This window comes from Macaca fascicularis, chromosome 6 (assembly GCF_037993035.2).
Source record: "Macaca fascicularis isolate 582-1 chromosome 6, T2T-MFA8v1.1".
NCBI classification, from domain to species: domain Eukaryota; kingdom Metazoa; phylum Chordata; class Mammalia; order Primates; family Cercopithecidae; genus Macaca; species Macaca fascicularis.
The window spans coordinates 80,993,383-81,011,183 of record NC_088380.1 but is presented as its reverse complement, the minus strand read 5'-3'; the positions used below and the strand labels follow the sequence as shown (position 1 = coordinate 81,011,183).

Sequence of the window (17,801 nt, the reverse complement as noted above, 5' to 3'; positions counted from 1 at the left end):
AATTATTTTGTCCTTTGTAATTTTTACCATTTTCTAAACTCAGAAAGTCTTCTATCTAGTGGTCAAATACTTGTTTTTCCCCCTAACATTAAGTTTCTTTTTTAGAAGTTTCTATTTGGATACATGTTATATGTGCTATCAAACTGACTTCACCAACTAATTATCCACCCCACCAATGGATGTTAGTTTAAAAGAAAGAAAGAAAAAACAGAAATGCCACCAGAAGCCTGGTGTGGTGGTGTGTGCCTATAGTGCTAGCTACTCAGGAAACTGAGGCAGGAGGATCACTTAAGCCCAGGAGGTGTCAGGGGCTGTAGTGCGTGCCACTGCATCCCAGCCTGGGCAACACAGTTAAGAACCTGTCTCTATATCAAAAAAAAAAAAGAAAGCCACCATAGAACTATCTATAGTTTAGATGGAAAGTGGGGAAGGATCTCGGAACTCTTTGCTATTTAAGTTACAGATAAGGTGTTATTTTTTTGGAGGCAGGAGACCCAAGGTCATAGTAAAAAAGCAAATAAGCAAGATAATCTGGTTAGAATTAAAATTATGAGAACTTTTTCCTCTTGCTGAATGAGTCTCCAAAAAGTGAAAGTAAATGGTCTTTCAAATTAAAAATGAGAAATTATATTCCAAAAAGACAAAAATCACATAAAATCTATTTTAGGTCCACATTACGGTCCATTAAATAAAAGCAAAATGGGAACGATGGAAGGTTAAAAAAAGAGAAAAGCAAAAAAGGAAAAAAGATAACTATAAGAGAGGAGAGAAAACAGTACAGGAAAGAGAAATATAAAGAGCCTTGGCCAGACGTGGTGGCTCACGCCTGTAATCCCAACACTTTGGGAGGCCGAGGCAAGTGGATCACTTGAGCCCAGGGCTTCGAGACCAGCCTAGGGAACCTCCAGGCGAAACCGCATCTCTATGAAATACATAAAGATTAGCTGGGCATGGTGGAGTACACCTGTAGTCCCAGCTGGCCGTGGGGCTGAGGCGGGAGGATTGCTTGAACCTGGGAGGTCGAGGTTTCAGTGAGTCGTGATCACATCACTGTACTCCAGCCTGGGCGACAGTGAAATCCTATCTCAAAAAAAAAAAAAAAAAAAGTAAAAATATATAAAGAGCATCAGGAGCTAAACCTTTAGTTATTTTCTACTTATAACTTGAGTTGCAATTCTGTTCTATTTGTTTTGAAAACTCAATTGTTCTTTTTCCTGAAACCATTAGATGATCAATTGGGGGAAGTTTTAAACAAGATCCCTGAGCGGTATAGGATATATTCTTGGGTTGTAAAATCCTCTGGCTCAAAGTAACCACCTCCTAAAGTAGCCAGAAGCCAGGTAAGATTCAATTTTTAACTGTCATAAAATACAGCCTATTTATTTCACTCAATAAATATTCATTAAATGTGTACTACTTTAAGACGTAATATGTTTTCTACTCTTGTCCAGATTCTTAAAAATAAACATAATTTTGTTTATTCAAATTGTGATAAAAAATTTTATTTTCTCAAGCACTGAAATAAACAAATCTGCACTGCCTTCATTACCATTACTACACTGTATATTAACCTTCCTATTAAATGAGAAAAACCCCTAAGCTTTCTACTGTAATAATAATATAAAAATTTACATCTAGGGGACTATATTTGAGAAATCAAAGAGCTTACCTTACTGACACCAACTTCAGGGATTCGGAGAGTATGCTCCATATCCTTTTCTCTGCAGAATGAAGTAAAGTGTCTTTAATAATTTTTGAAGCATATTGTATAAATGCAGCACTTATAGAGTGACATGGAAAGGATTTTTAAGAATAGATAATGTTAAAATACATGTCTATCAACAGTAAATCTCCTGGTTATGGATTATCCAGTTTCCTTACTGCTACTCTAGACTTCCTGTGCTTTCACACAGTGATTATTTGCTCATGTCTTTTTCTCCCCCCAGACTGTGCTTCCTTTGGGTAGAGATTTGCATTAGTCCTCTTTATATCCACAGCACATAGAATAATGCTTAACTTATGGTGAGGCGTGGTGGCTTATGTGCCTGTAATCCTAGCACTTTGGGAGCCCAAGCTGGGTGGATCACTTGAGGCCAGGAGTTCGAGACCAGTCTGGCCAACATGGTGAAACCCCCGACTCCACTAAAAACACAAAAATCAGCAGGGCGTGGTGGTGCATGCCTGTAATCCCAGCTAATCAGGAGGCTGAGGCAGGAGAATTGATTGAACCCAGGATACGGAGGTTGCAATGAGCTGAGACCGTGCCACTGAACTCCAGCCTGGGCAAAAGAGCACAACTCTGTCTCAAAAACAAAAAACAAACAAACAAAAATACATGCTCTCAATAAAGCCTTTCTGAAATAATTGAAAGAATGATATAATAATATTAACTGTTTTACCTTCCAATTGTAGCAGGGTTTACAGCAGTAATGATAAAGAGTGATCCCGTCTGCAACACAGGTGATCTAATGACAATTACTCTAATACATGGGGGCCAAATTTTGTCTTCGTCTGCCAAGGAAAGAAGTGAGTAAATATTAATTTAACTACTATGAAAAAGAACTTCATAGGGATAACTAGGCGGCATCCATAAAATAAAAAAGTGTTGGTCAAAAATCTTAATTCTGACTAAAACAAACTTCTTAAATTCTGCTGTATAATACATAGCAACGGGTAAGGCTTAACACTGTTATTAAAGTGATCAACATAAAGGTTGCAGGATATGTACCATCTATCACAGTTATCAAATAATCAACTCTTTCTTTTTTAAGGTTTTGGAATCTGAAAAGATCCCAAATATTTTTATATTATTTTAAGTTACAAAAATTGAGTCCATTTAAAAAAAAAAAAAAAAAAGGCTAGGCACAGTGGCTCACACCTATAATCCCAGCACTTTGGGAGGCCGATGTGGGCGGATCACCTGAGGTCAGGAGTTGGAGATCAGCCTGGCCAACATGGTGAAACCCCGTCTCTGCTAAAAATACAAAAATTAGCTGGGCATGGTAGTGTGTGCCTGTAGTCCCAGCTACTCGGGAGGCTGAGGCAAGAGAATAACTTGAACCCAGGAGGCGGAGGTTACAGTGAGCCGAGATCGCACCACTGCACTCCAGCCTGGGCAACAGAGCAAGACTCTGTCTCAAAAAATAAAATAAAATAAAAAATAAATAAAATAAATTTAAAAATAAAAGCAAAAGAAATGACATTGAGAACCAAAGAACAAAATAAGCTCATACACTACACAGTTGGCCCTCAGTATCTGTGGGGGATTAGTTCCAAGATCCCTCCTCATATGCCAAAAAGCTATGGATGCTCAAGTCCTTATATAAATGGTATCATATTTGCATATAACCTATGTGCATCCTTCTGTATGATATAAATCATCTCTAGATTACTTATAGCTAATAGAACGTAAATGCTATATAAATAGTTACACTGTATTTAGGGGATAATAACAAGAAAAAAAAGTTTGTACACGTTCAGTACAGATGCAGCTATCCATTTTTTTCCCTGAATATGTTTGATCTGAGGTTGCTTGAATCCACTAATGCAGAACCCATGGATACAGAAGGCCAACTGTAACATGAAATCCTGTGTTTTAAAAGTATGTCTTTATATATTCAAGTAAAAAAAAATTAGATTTACCATAATATCCATGTAATTGAATTCATAATGTATACTTTTTAAAGACAACTTGTTTTTCTCTCTTAATTACAAAAGTAGACTACAAATATCTAACCCACTAAAACAGCCTTAATCTATATTTTAAGATTAGAATGCAGGTAACTTGGTTTTGTATTCTATTGACTACGCCATTCAATACAATGAAACTTTCTGAAGGTCCAAGTATTAGTCATGTATTCACATCCTACTCTCTAAAAACCAAGTAGCAACCCACATAATTTTCAATAACATCATTAAAATAATGTTTACTTTCCGGCAGGTATACGATGACTCACTAACATTTTTAACGGTTTTGCTCTTATATAGTTACCAGACTGGGGTATTTACTTAAATAATGATTATCTACTCACCTTCATCCTCACTATCTTCTGCAGTTACATTGCCTTCACTGGTAATGTCTTCATCATAACTATCCTCGGTCTGAGAGTCTGTAATTTCACCTTCCTCTGGTTCACTATCAGTCTCCATGATTTTCTCATCTTTAAATGATGTTGAATTAGAGATGGCTTCATGAAGAGGAGACTCTATAGTATTTCCACTAGCTGGAACAGTGAATTTGGGGAGACTATTTTTGTGATGAATGCCTATTTTCGCCTTCTTTTTCATATTCGCAATATTTTCTTCCTCATTGCAGCTTGTATGTTCAACACTGAAGGCTTTTTGATCCTCTGAGTTCAAATCCTGGAGAAGGGTGGGTAGATAGGTGGGAACAGGGGAGCACACTCTTACACATCACTATCTGATAACATTACATCAAGTTTTAATGAATTCGTGAAGATATATGTCAGTAAAATAACAATGGTTACGATCTGTTCCCCCTCTCCTTCTCACATTTCCTTTCTTGGTTAATGATATTACCATCTTCTTATCATCCAAATTAAAAATCCTCTAGCTATGTCTGAGATCCCCTTAACCATATATAAAATTACCAAGTGCTACAGACTTTTCTCAAAATATATCCAAATCTGTCCCTCTATTCTCAATGTCTTAACATTCCTAGTTCAAGCCCTAATCACATATTGCCTGGACTATGCGATAGCATAGACCAATGGTGTCCAATAAAAATGTAACACAAGCTGTATTTGTACTTTTACATTTTCTAGCAGTCACATTTAAAAAGTAAAATTATTAATGAGATAGTTTACATGGTCTGCAAAATCCAGAGTGTATTTTACACTTAACAGCACATTTGAGTTTGGACTAGTAACAGTTTAAGTGCTCAACAGCCACATGGAGCTGGTGGCTACCTTACTGGACAGTGCAGGCCTAAAGAATACCTATTCTAAATTTTCTTTTTAAACTTGTAATCAATTAGCAAGTCAATACAAATAAAATACAGAATTAGCTTTACTTACAACATGAATTTAAAGATCCAAATGTACTCAATATGTAGCAAAATTGTAGTTTTGCTAAAATTGAGTACTTCAGATTTGGCTTGATAATACATAAAAGTTTAAAGTACAAATTAATGGTAACTATCTTATTCCAAAATCTTAACTTGCCTGGTATAAGTCTTTTATTATTTATTGTACATTTATAGCTGATACGCCTTATAATAAATGAACAAATCTATTTTTCAATTAACAAAAATTATGTATTTTTATCATGTACAATATGAAGTTCTGAAATATGTACACAATGTAGAGTGGTTAAATTGAGTTAATTAACATGTACATTGCCTCAAATACTTATTTTTCTGTGGTAAGAAACTTAAAATTTGCTCTCAGCAGTTTTCAATAATACAATACATTGTTATTAACAATAGTCACCATGTTATACAATGGTCAAATCTATTATTTTAGCCTTAGAAAAAGCAAATAATTATTTTCCGTTTTTTTCCCTTGGTTTCTGACACACTCTCACTTTTCTTTCTACCTTACAGCAACATGAGGCAAATTCATATGCTCTTCTGTTATTTTATTAAATATGAGAGCATCTCACACAGCTTTTTTTTTTTTTTTTTTTTTGAGATGGAGTCTCATTCTGTCTCTCAGGCTGGAGTGCAGTGACACAATCTCGGCTCGCTCTAACCTCCACTTCCCAGGTTCAAGAGATTCTCCTGCCTCAATCTCCCGAGCACCTGAGGCTACAGGCGTGAGCCACCACGTCCAGGTAATTTTTGTATTTTTAGTAGAGATGGGGTTTCATCATGTTGGCCAGGATGGTCTCGAGCTCTCGACCTCGTGATCCACCCACCTCACACACCTATCTTTAATAACAGCATAAATTCAGCTTGAAGACTGGCTAAACATTCACAGTGTGATAAATTATATACACTTTTAGCAATACAAATTCATCAAGAACAAGGGCAAGGAGCTGAAAAACCATGAGGAGCTTTTACATTATAAAATTATAGCAAAAAAGTTGCCTATCTGTATATACTCTTTAAAAAGCACTTGTATGTTTATTACTTGCAGAACAACATATGCAGGGAAAGCTATTTGCCAGTACAGAACGTTAGATAGTCATTAAGTGAAAAGAAAGGAGGGCTTATTTACGGGCACTGAGGCACATATGTGTATTTCAAATTATTTACTCCTATCTCCCCTACTGTCTTCCTTCCACATAACCTCCACCTACAAAAAGTGAGGCTCAAAAATATCTTTAAAAATAAAGAAAACAGATGAAGATACTCTCATGGCCTCACAGGTACCTTTTAGAATCCTCAGGAAATTCTCAAAATTCCAACAGAATTTTTCTTAAAGCTCGTCTTGAAATTCACATATTTTCAAAGAAGGATGGCTAAGATGAGTAGTTATGGGAGCGAAGCTGGACCACAATACCACAGAATGCTTTCCACCTCTATTCTCTAGTTTTTCAGGCAAGGCCATTTGAGGAGCCCTATATACTCTTCCTATTGTTAGTGAGAGGTGCTTTCACAAGCTAGCTTTTTTTTTTTTTTTTTTTTTTAAGATGGAGTCTGGCTCTGTTGCCCAGGCTGGAGTGCGGTGGCGCAATCTTGGCTCACTGCAACCCCCACCTCCCAGGTTCAAGTGATTCTCCTGTCTCAGCCTCCCAAGTAGCTCGGATTACAGGCATCTGCCACCACACTCAGCTAATTTTTGTATTTTTAGTAGAGACGGGGTTTCACCATGTTGGCCATGCTGGTCTTGAACTCCTGATCTCAGGTAATCTGCCTGCCTTGGCCTCCCAAACTGTTGGGATTACAGGCATGAGCCACTACACCCAGCCTACAACCTAGCCTTTCAAACAGTTAAACCACTAGTAACAAGCACTAGCCATTAAAACAGAGATCTTGAAAGCAAACAGAAAACTCATTTCTAGTATTTAAGTCACATACTCTTCTATTCCTAAGTATTGTCCACAAAAAAACAGAAGAACAAAAACAAATCAAATAGAGAACAGAAAAAAATCCAACAGAATCCTAATTCCTTATGTGAACTTTAGAATTTAGTATCAAGTAATTTTTCTTTTGTTAAGAAAAACTGGCTGGCACAGTGGCTCACGTCTACAATTCCAGCACTTGGGGAGGCCAAGGTAGGCAGATCACTTGAGCTCAGGAGGTCGGGGATACAGTGAGCCATGATGGCACCACTGCACTCAACCTGGGTGATAGAGCAAGACCCTGTTAGGACAGGACAGAAGGATAGGATAGGACAGGACAGGACAGGACAGGGATAGGAAGGGATAGGAGAGGAAAGGACAGGACAGGAAACCATGAGATAAAATTTCAAGAGTAAGATACCAAATAGTTGCCACAGTTGATAAAATGTCAATAAAACAAACAAGCCTCCTTTCTTACCTATAAACCACCAAACTTACCTGTTTAGAGAGTAGAAATAAAGAACACTGATACCTTTTTATATTTTCCTTCTTTCAATTTAACATTGTATCATTGTAAGCATTTTTGGGGTTCCCCTTAGTCTTTACAAGTACCATCTGAAAGCCTACATACTACTTTTTTCAGTTAAATGTAATTATCACTTTCTTAACCATTGTCTTGCAGGCCATTTAAACTCTCACTCCATAGTTGTCAACAATGGATTTTTTTTTTTTTTGTAATGTTTTCCTGGCTGGGTGCAGTGGCTCACGCCTCTAATCCCAGCACTTTCGGAGGCAAAGGTGGGTGGATCACCTGAGGTCAGGAGTTCAAGACCAGCCTGACCACATGGAGAAGCCCTGTGTCTACTAAAATTACAAAAAAAAATTAGCTGAGCACGTTGGTGCATGCCTGTAATCCCAGCTACTTGGGAGACTAAGGCAGGAGAATCGCTCAAACCTGGGAGGTGGAGGTTGCAGTAAGCCAAGATCATGCCATTGTACTCCAGCCTGGGCAACAAGAAAGAAACTTCATCTCAAAAAAAAAAAAAAGTTGAACCTCTATCTATGTCTACCTGTAAACTGTGTTTATCTTTTATTATGAATTGTGCATTGACATCAACTTATCAACTGAAGATTTGAATTCTTCTTCCAAACTATACAACACGAGATATTTTATCTGCCCTAAATCTGTCTCCTTCAAATTTTAAGAAACGCTTTCTATTTCTAGTGACAGAGTTTATGACAAAGTCCATGTTTGCTCCATCTAAACTTTCCTTAGATGTTATCTTAATGGGCATGTCTGAAATACAGAGTTATTGAATGATTTTCAGTTTCATAAAAAATTTTGTCTTAATTATCATGTTATCACCATTATGTAAAGTTTTAAAATTATAAAGACATTACCTTTTCCTCATTTGTTGCAGAAGAATCTGGATCTTTTCTTTTCTTCTTCAATTTTTTATCTTTACTTTGTTTTGTGCTAGAAGTCTGATAAGGTTGCAAATCTACTCGAGAATGAAACTGGTAACGACCACTTTCCACATCACAATAGTAATAAATTCCAGTGGAAGGATCATAATACAGTTGATTTTCCTTTGAAAGTCAAGGAAAAAAAAATTCTAAATTCATCTAAGATAAAATAAACTTAACGAAAATGCCAAATATATTCAAATATAGTAAATATTTCTTTGAACAACTATAGTATTTTCAGAAGACAATGAATTAAAGATAACAGAATAAAAAATGCTTTAATCTTCCAAAATACTTTACCATTCAATAGCTGATCTAATTTTCCTAGTGTGAGAAACAAGTAAATCTAAATATTAAATTGAATCATATAAAACTGTCAATACTTGATCATTTTTATCTGAGAAACAGAAATTTTGTATGGTTCCACTTAATACATTAACAAAAATTGACAATACTTTTGAAGGCATGAAAACTAAAGCATGCATAAGAAAAAGCTGACCATATGAGAGCAGTTCTAGACTCTTTATTCTTAATGACTGCACAATAATGGTGTGGCAGTATAAACCCCTAAACCCTCCTCTTAATGTCATAAAACAAAGATTTGTCTTTTGATGTTCATTACTTAAAATCAGTGAAAAAAATTTTGAAAATAAAGTTCATGCATACCAAAAAATAACATTCTGTATAATGCAATCAATAAACAACTGTCTCCACCAATTAATTAATTCTATAGTAAATAGGACAAGCAACCATGCAAAAATGAATTTGGCAAATTACAGATTTAAAAGCCAGAAAGTTAAAATTAGGTAATCACCTGCATTTATGATATACTGGCCAGTACTCTAAAACCAGTATTTAATTGAACAGTCTATATTTTATTTACATCCTAAATCCATGCAGACCAGACCTGGAAACATCTTTGATGTACTGAGATTGAGCAACTAAAACTCCCTGAAAAAGAATAATTTATTTTTCTAACTATTGACACTTGCAATTTATTGTCTTTAATCCCTCCATTTTGCAGATCTCTTACAAAAATATTTAGATTTCTCACCATCTTTCTCTTAACTAAGAAACTGAATGGAGGCTTTCCAATCTTTATTTCTAGTAATAATGGAACTTTTATAATTCAGACCTTTTTAATCTGTTTGTCAGTCCCAAATATAGACATTTTCAAAATATTTAAAAAAAATTTTACTAAAATAATAAAAATGGCAACACAATGAAGTTCCTAATTTACTCAGAAATATAACCTGCAGAATGTAACTAACCATTTACAGAACAACAGATATCAAGAGAAAAGATACAGAAATGAAGGCAGAAGATTGACAAAGACTAATGTCTACCTGAAACTGTTGTTTTCCTAGAAACTAAACAATAACTACTCCCTTTGGATAAGTGTTTAAACATTAATTTTCTGGTTATTTATTAGCATTGTCAATTAGCATCCTCCTTATGAAAGAAAACCCTCTCTGTATAAGGACTTACAGTTTACCATATGCAGATTGACAAACTAACGAAACCGCTTATGTTAATTGAGATATTTCGTATGACACTATGTTCTCTAGATAAGTTAACAATAGTTGCAGTAACAGGAATGATGAACATCAACTCCACTTTTGTGCACCACATTCTATAATTCCTCAGAGAACCAGATTACATTACTAGATTCTTGAGTTTGAGGTATGTGACTGAGTTCTATCATTGTCATCAAATCTGGAATGAAATACAATTAAGTATTAGACTTCAACAGCTATAACACTGTATTGTAAATCAAGAACTTTATTTTCTGGTTCTATCCTAGTCAGTGGTCCATTATATTTTAGATCCCATATTAATTCCCTAGTTCTCACTGTTAACATATTGATTTTTGTTTGTTTTTGAGACAGGGTCTCACTCTGTCACCTAGGCTGGAGGGCAGTGGTACAATCATGGCTCACGGCAGCCTCCATCTTCCCAGCTCAAGCGATGCTCCCACATCAGCCTCCTGAGTAGCTGGGACTACAAGGTGAGCCACTACAGCCGGCTGACTTTTAAAAATTTTTATAGAAAGAGTCTCACTGTGTTGCCCAGGCTGGTCTTGCACTCTTGACTCAAGCAATTCTCCTGCCTCAGCCTCCTGAAGTGCTAGGATTACAAGGTGTTAGCCACCATGCCTAGCCAACAGATTGACTTTTTTAAAGTGAAACAGTTAAAAGACACAGAATATAAAACACTGGCTAATAATAAACACACTACTAAGAATTCAAGAAAGAAGTCTCCTTATGTGGCCTAAAATGAATTCATAAAGTATTTGAAATAATTTTTAAAATTCTTACCTCAAACCTAAAATTAACCTTACTTCTCTATTAATTCTATGAAAAAAAAAATTAGTTTAGGTTCTAAAATATTTACAATGTAGTTAACTATCTGCTTTTATTAACAAAAGCTCTAATACCTTAGATGTTATTTTTATACAAAAAGACTTCTCCAAAACATTATCTATAATAATCACAATAAACAACCTTATTTTAAAAACTTAGAAGTGTAGCACCATAAGCTATTTTAGAATTCTTCTGTCAAATAGTTTTGAGTCAAATATAATTTTTAAATGCAGCTTTTGGCTTTCTTACTTCGGCTTAGGGTTTAATATTTGATATCAGGCACTAAGTATGTATCATACAGTATTAAAGGTCTGAAATGGAATTTGAGACCAGCCTGGCCAACATGGTGAAACCCTGACTCTACTAAAAATACAAAAAATTAGCTGTGTGTGGTGGTGCACGCCTGTAATCCCAGCTACTTGGGATGCTGAGGCATAAGAATCACTTGAACCTGGGAAGTGAAAGTTGCAGTGAGCTGAGATCGCACCACTGCACTCCAGCCAGGGTGACAGAGGAAGACTCTGCCTCAAAAAAAAAAAAAAAGGATCTGAGATACTTACAGAATCATAATAGAAACCAGTGCTGTGGTCAAAATACAGTCCAGTATTTTCATCATAACTAAATCCAGTCTGTGACACAGCCGCTTCTGCTGCAGCTCTCAAACTTTCAGCTAATGATGAACCTTCTAAGGATGTATCTTCTGTTGCTAATGCAGATGCTGGTTCCTATAAAAGATACAGTCACGCCAAATAAGACAAAAGCTTCTGTATATCAATTAAAAAGCTGGCTGAACTCAAGACTTGAGACTATGTTTAAGTAATGACTTCAATTACTACAATGGAAAAGGATGTCTATCAATTATGATTTGAACCACTTTTTAGAACATTTACTAGTGTGTCAGTAACTTCAACTTTGACCCAGTTTTGAAGGCAGTAAAAATGAGTGACAATTATTCGAGAATAAATGTATGATGCCACAGAGAAGCCATCCACAAAACACAGACTCTGAAATATTGACTAAGACAAAGATCTAGGTTCTTCAATGATTATATGTTCAATTGGAAAAAAAACTTCAAAAAGACAAATGAAGGAGAAAACCATAGATTAAATGAGGTATGTCAAACACAATAGGGATCCTGATTCAAACAAACTATAAAAACAAATTTACAGATTCAGGGAAATTTGAACAGTGGCAGGGTATCTGACATAAAGGAACATTAAAATTTTTTTAGGTGTAAATGTGGTATTGTTGTCCACAGTTCTTTCATTGAGTCAAAATATTTGGACAAATTTTGTTTTAGATTACGTATATCATACAATTTTGGAACACAATGTAGCAGGAAAACCACTACACATATGAACAAGTTCTACTTTTGGTTTTTGAAAAACTATAATATTCTTTGCACATAATATTCTTTACACATAAGAATGTTTACAACGCTTGTATATGCTGTGACGGACCAAAGAAGTCTATCTTTCCACATAACAACAAAGAAGGACAGGTTCTTGGGCACGAACAGTTTCATGTTTAGCATTTTATTACCTGTGAATTTGAGGCAAAATGGTCCTCTTGTCTACATTTAACATTTTCTGTTTTATCAGTACCAGGGTAAGCATCATTTTCTATTTGTAAATGGTCTTTAGAATTCAAAGTAGAAGTTTCGATATCTTGATCTTGTTGATCTGACAGTTCAGTCACTTTACCTGGAAGACTAACATCATTGTAGTATGTCTGATAATAATAATCTGTAGCAAAAAAATTTAAGTAAAATCATATCATATTAGAATAATGTATATAAAAAGGACTTAATTACAAAATAATGGCATTTAAACACAAAAAGCAAATACTTCAAATAAATCATGATTTTTACAACTGTACAAATTTTAAAAGATTAAAACAGATGGTACAAATAAATCTGCAGAAGTGTGTATCTCTGACTCTAATGTCTCCTTCAGGACCCTAGCTGTCAGTTAAAAAGAAAAAAAAAGGTAAGTTGGTTACATTTTCCACAGCAAGAGTAAAATAAAAATAGGTAGATAGGTTGTATTCTATTTAAAAAACTTAACTCTTAACTTCTAACCGGATACCTTAATATTGTTGCTTATCAATTTAACTTCTAACCGAATACCTTAATATTGTTGCTTATCAATTGATAAAGAAATAAAGGCAAGGAATTAGGGTTTTTTTTTTTTTTTTTTTTTTTTGTCAAATTTATCTCCCCATGCAGACTTTTTAAAACATATCATACAGATAAGTAAGGTTAGCACTATTGCTGTGTTTAGCAATTTAGCCAAATTATGTCCTCAATGAAGTAGGGCAAAACTTAATAGGAAAGATGATTTCTTCTTGTGACGCACACATATTAAAACTCAGTATCTCAACTATTTTGCCTCATAACACTCATGAGGCCATGGTGGTAGGCCCACCATTCCCACAAGGGTGAGAGAACTGACACTATACACAATTCTAATTAGAACACATCAACAAGAAAACAAATGCCCCTGGTCACAAGGAAGGCAGATACGGAAGTAGATGGCTAACTGCGTGCCAAAAATTACTCAGTGAATGTGTCACTGAAAACATTAGCAACATTATAGAAATCACAGGAATGACAATACATTTCTACTTTTTCCTCCAGAAGAACAAACTGATTACCTGAAAATACCAGATCATATGGAGAGACGTCAAAAGCATTAACAATTCTCATTTACCTTGATCTTAGTTTATTTTAAATTTAAAGAAAACTAAACATTAGCATGATTTGAATGTAACAGCATTAGCATATCCTCACTATAAGCGAAATACCTGAGATTGACCAAGGAGCATGGTTCTCTGTTTGTACTTCTACATCAGACTTTTTATTATCTTCATTTCTCCCACGTTGGAGTATTTTACTGAGTTCTTCCACCTGAGAGAAAACAAGGCTTTAGGAAAAAGAAATCATGTAATGATCTAATAATATATATACCAATCTCCCGCTGTTACAAATAATTGTTTTTCTTGATAAAAGTTTTAGAGAAATGTCAAGAGCAGCAAGTTTACCTTTCAGAAAAGCTAAAATTACTATTTTACTTTTTACATTTAAAAGACGTTTTCATTCCTAATCTCTCTTATTAAATGTCCAAATATCTCCTCCAAAAATCAAATAATGACACTTTGTGAACAGGGTCCTTTATTTCTAACAAATAAGATTGTTTTTATGTTAATATTTTAAAGTCAGCAGTTCTTTCTAAATAATTCAAAAATCTAAAAATTACAAATTCTCATCCCTACTGAATTATCTAATATTCATTTGGTATTCTCCATTTGGAATTAACTATCCACTTGAATATGTTAATGCCACTTACAAGCTTTAATACACATTTTTTCATTAAACAGTAGTCCTATAATTAACTGTAGCACAAGACAACAGGGAAGGTGACTGCCTGAGAGCGGCATCTGTCCTCCATGTATTTCACACACTAAAATACCCTTAAAAGGATGCTACTACATAGGACAGAGAAAGTGTGTGGAAGTGCCCAAAAGCAGGTAACATGCTGCCTCAGTCAATGTACCTCAGCCTGAGAGGACCTCAATGTTAGACAATGTCTACTACATACATGAAACCAAGTAAAAAACAAGCTTTTAAATACTTATTTAATGATACAAAGAGCTTAAACAGAGAAAGGCAATAAAACTGATTATATACAGATTATCCGTGCACTTCATGAGTTATCCAATCTGTTGCTAATGCTAGGGCAGGAACTACAGTGAGGGAAGCAAGACACTGATCATGAAAAATTTGACGCCCTCCTGTCATTCATGCAAGTACAGGCTCCATAGCTGGGAATTAGTGCCCCATTAAATTCCTTGCCCTAGGAGCCTGATTGCCTTGCCCTAAATCCTGGCTCTGGCTACTGTCTGTTACTATGAATTAGATTACTTAGTATCTACTACCTGCTGGGCACTATACTTGATGCTTTGGATAACATCTCATTAATTCACAAAACCACCTGAAATATTCGTTGCCCTAACCCCAATTTTACACATAAAATATCAGACGAGACAAAGTAATTTGCACAAGGCTATTTTGGGGTCTTGTACAAACCCTATATGTACTATGGTTCTCCAGATATCATTAATTCTCAAGCAAAACTTTTTAACTGCTCCAGATAAGACGTATTCAGTAATTTGGAACGACAGTTAATCAAATCCACCCTCTCTCCAACCAAGGGAGGCTGACCAGGAGAGTAAGGAGTTATCACTATCCAAAGTAGAGTCAAGACTTTCTACGAGATTAAATTTTTAATACTGAACTAAAATGGAGGCATGTGGAAGACAGATGCTCCTCTTAGGCAATTACCTGCAGAAGTTCGCTTCTGCTGCAGTTTAGTCAGAGAACTACTATTTTTTTAAGTGTATTAAAGCTTATAAGAGGCATTAACATATTTAATAATTAAATCCACGTGGAGAACACTGAATGATATTAGATAATATGAATGGGAATTAACAGTTTTTAAATTTTCTAATTCTTTAGGGAGAATTGCTGACCTCCCGAAATATTAGCATAAAAACATTATTTTCTGTAAGAAATAAAGGATCTGTTCACAAAGTCCCATTATTTAGTCTGATTTATCAAATTAACAGTTAACACCAAAATGCTGGCTCTTTGAAGATTAGCAAAAAATGTTTTAGAATCTCTAACACAAGCAGTACTTCAACAACTTAGAATTATAAAGCCCTTTTCAAAAGGCTGTCATTTTAAAAAGGCTGTCATATTTGCTCCCCTTTTTTTTTTTTTTTTTTTTTTTTTGAGACGGAGTCTCGCTTTGTCGCCCAGGCTGGAATGCAGTGGCCCGATCTCAGCTCACTGCAAGCTCCGCCTCCCGGGTTCACGCCATTCTCCTGCCTCAGCCTCCCGAGTAGCTGGGACTACAGGCGCCCGCCACCACGCCCAGCTAATTTTTTTTCTTGTAGTTTTAGTAGAGACGGGGTTTCACTGTGTTAGCCAGGATGGTCTCTATCTTCTGACCTCGTGATCCCCCGCCTCAGCCTCCCAAAGTGCTGGGATTACAAGCGTGAGCCACCGCGCCCTACCTTCTCCCCATATTTTTTTTTTTTACCGTACTTGTATGCTCCTACACAGTTACACACCGTAGGTGTTCAAATTGACTAAACAAAAACTTTCCAATGTCATGATGTCAAAAACTATGTAACGGTCATACAAAGTCATTGCAACTCAACAGTTATTTTCATAGTCCGTTTGGTAAAACATAAAGAAGTTTGATGACGTTTTAGTGTTCGGCCTATATACTGGTTTTAGGAAACGTACCAATAAATTATGAAGAGCTAGACAACCGTCAAATTGAAACTAGTTACTATGTGGAAATAATGTGTTGGCAGAGAGTGCCTGCCAACAAAGTGGAAAAAAAAATATTATGCTCTTGGTTTTTGAGATAGAGTCGCACTCTGTCGCCCTGGCTGGAGTGCAGTGGCACGATCTCGGCTCACTGCAAGCTCCACCTCCCAGGTTCAAGCAATTCTCCTGCCTCAGCCTCCCGAGTAGCTGGGATTCCAGGAGCCCGCCGCCAGGCCTGGCTAATTTTTGTACTTTAGTGGAGACGGGGTTTCACCATGTTGGCCAGACTGGTCTCAAACTCCTGACCTGGTGATCTGCCCGCCTCGGCCTCCCAGGGTGCTGGGATTACAGACGTGAACTACCGCGCCCAAACAAGGTTTTTTGTTTTTAATGCGACAGTTTAAGTATTAACATTTGTCCCTACTATCTTGAAAACGAAATAAGCTGCTTAACGTCTCCAACAAAAGCAGTTATATATCTTCCCTACTTCCACAAGAAAGCCCAAGTAAACGCCCCGAAGAGCAACCTTACACAGGTATAGCGTTCAAAAGTTTGTAAAATTGTTTACTCGTGTTTTACTCCACCTTCACAACTGTGAGCTATCATTCCCATTTAATGGGGAACTGAGGCTCGGTATAAGTTTACACATCCAGTGAATGGCAACGATGGGATTCTGACTCAAGTTCAACGTTTTAATAAACTCAAATGTGCTCTACAGTAAATGCGCCTACTGACAATGGGAAATGGGATGCTGGGGCAAGCGAGAATGAAGACTATGTAGCCACAGTACTTAAGTTCAATTCACGCCAGTCGCGAGACATAGATTTAAAAAGTAACCTGAACTCAGCTTTGCTCCTGATGTACTTGGAATTGTAACTGCGCTGAACTTTTACTTATTTATATTTCAAGTACTCTACAGTTCTGAGCCCCTGCCAAGGACCCCTTTCGAAGCCATCAGGGGCTTCGAAAGCCTCGCCTCGGGCTGGATGGGGCGCGGGGCTAAGGCGGACCGCGCACCTGCGTGCGGAGCTCCTGGTTGTTGCTTTCTGCGTTCTGGTACAGCCGTTCTGTGTGATGCAGCAGCTTCTCGATCTCCCGCACCTGCCGCTTGCAGCTCCGCAGTTCACGTTCCAACTTCTCCACCTTCCGCCTTAGCTGGGCCAGCTCAGGCTCAGGGGAGGTGGGCGGCGGCGGGGACGGCGCCTCCGAGGCCATGTGGTCCGGCGCGAGACTGCTCGTTGCCGCGGAGGGGCTGCGTTCAGGCCGAAACGGACGCCGGCGGACCCAGAGGCCACGGGAGCGCGCGGGCAGCGAAAGGTAGCCTCACACCCGGCCGGCCGCGGTGGCCCCTGGCCATGACGCCCTGAAACTCACTTGTAGCCGAACGGGGCTGCGGGCGACGAGCAAGGGACTGAGGATGGCCCCTGCCCGATGTGCGCGGCCTGGAAACCGGAAAACTTTCCTGGAAACTACCTTCTCCAGCTACAGAAACAGAGGGAGGAGCGTGGGATAAGGAGCCCGGAAACCAGCGTCCAGAAAACCAGGGTCCAGAAGCGCTCCGGCAGCTCCCCAGTTGAGCCGGAAACTACGGCGCCAGCGGTAGGCGGGGCCAAGACGGAACAGGAAGCGACGGAAAGCAGTAAGGACCGATAGTGTGCGTGCGGACG

At 37.3% G+C, this 17,801-nt stretch overlaps 1 protein-coding gene across 1 annotated transcript in view; it reads right to left on the bottom strand.

Moving 5' to 3' along the window:
- Positions 1-17,723, bottom strand: part of AGGF1 (angiogenic factor with G-patch and FHA domains 1) — a 31,098-nt gene extending 13,375 nt beyond the window's left edge. Inside the window, exons 1-8 of the mRNA XM_005557206.5 lie at positions 17,152-17,723; positions 13,602-13,704; positions 12,339-12,541; positions 11,357-11,521; positions 8,368-8,556; positions 4,032-4,362; positions 2,400-2,511; positions 1,670-1,721 (exon numbers count right to left, since the gene is read on the bottom strand). Of these exons, the coding sequence (XP_005557263.3) occupies positions 1,670-1,721; positions 2,400-2,511; positions 4,032-4,362; positions 8,368-8,556; positions 11,357-11,521; positions 12,339-12,541; positions 13,602-13,704; positions 17,152-17,349 (1,353 nt within the window). The 5' untranslated portion in view covers positions 17,350-17,723. The remainder of the gene's footprint in view (positions 1-1,669; positions 1,722-2,399; positions 2,512-4,031; positions 4,363-8,367; positions 8,557-11,356; positions 11,522-12,338; positions 12,542-13,601; positions 13,705-17,151) is intronic.
- Between the last annotated feature and the right edge of the window lie 78 nt (positions 17,724-17,801).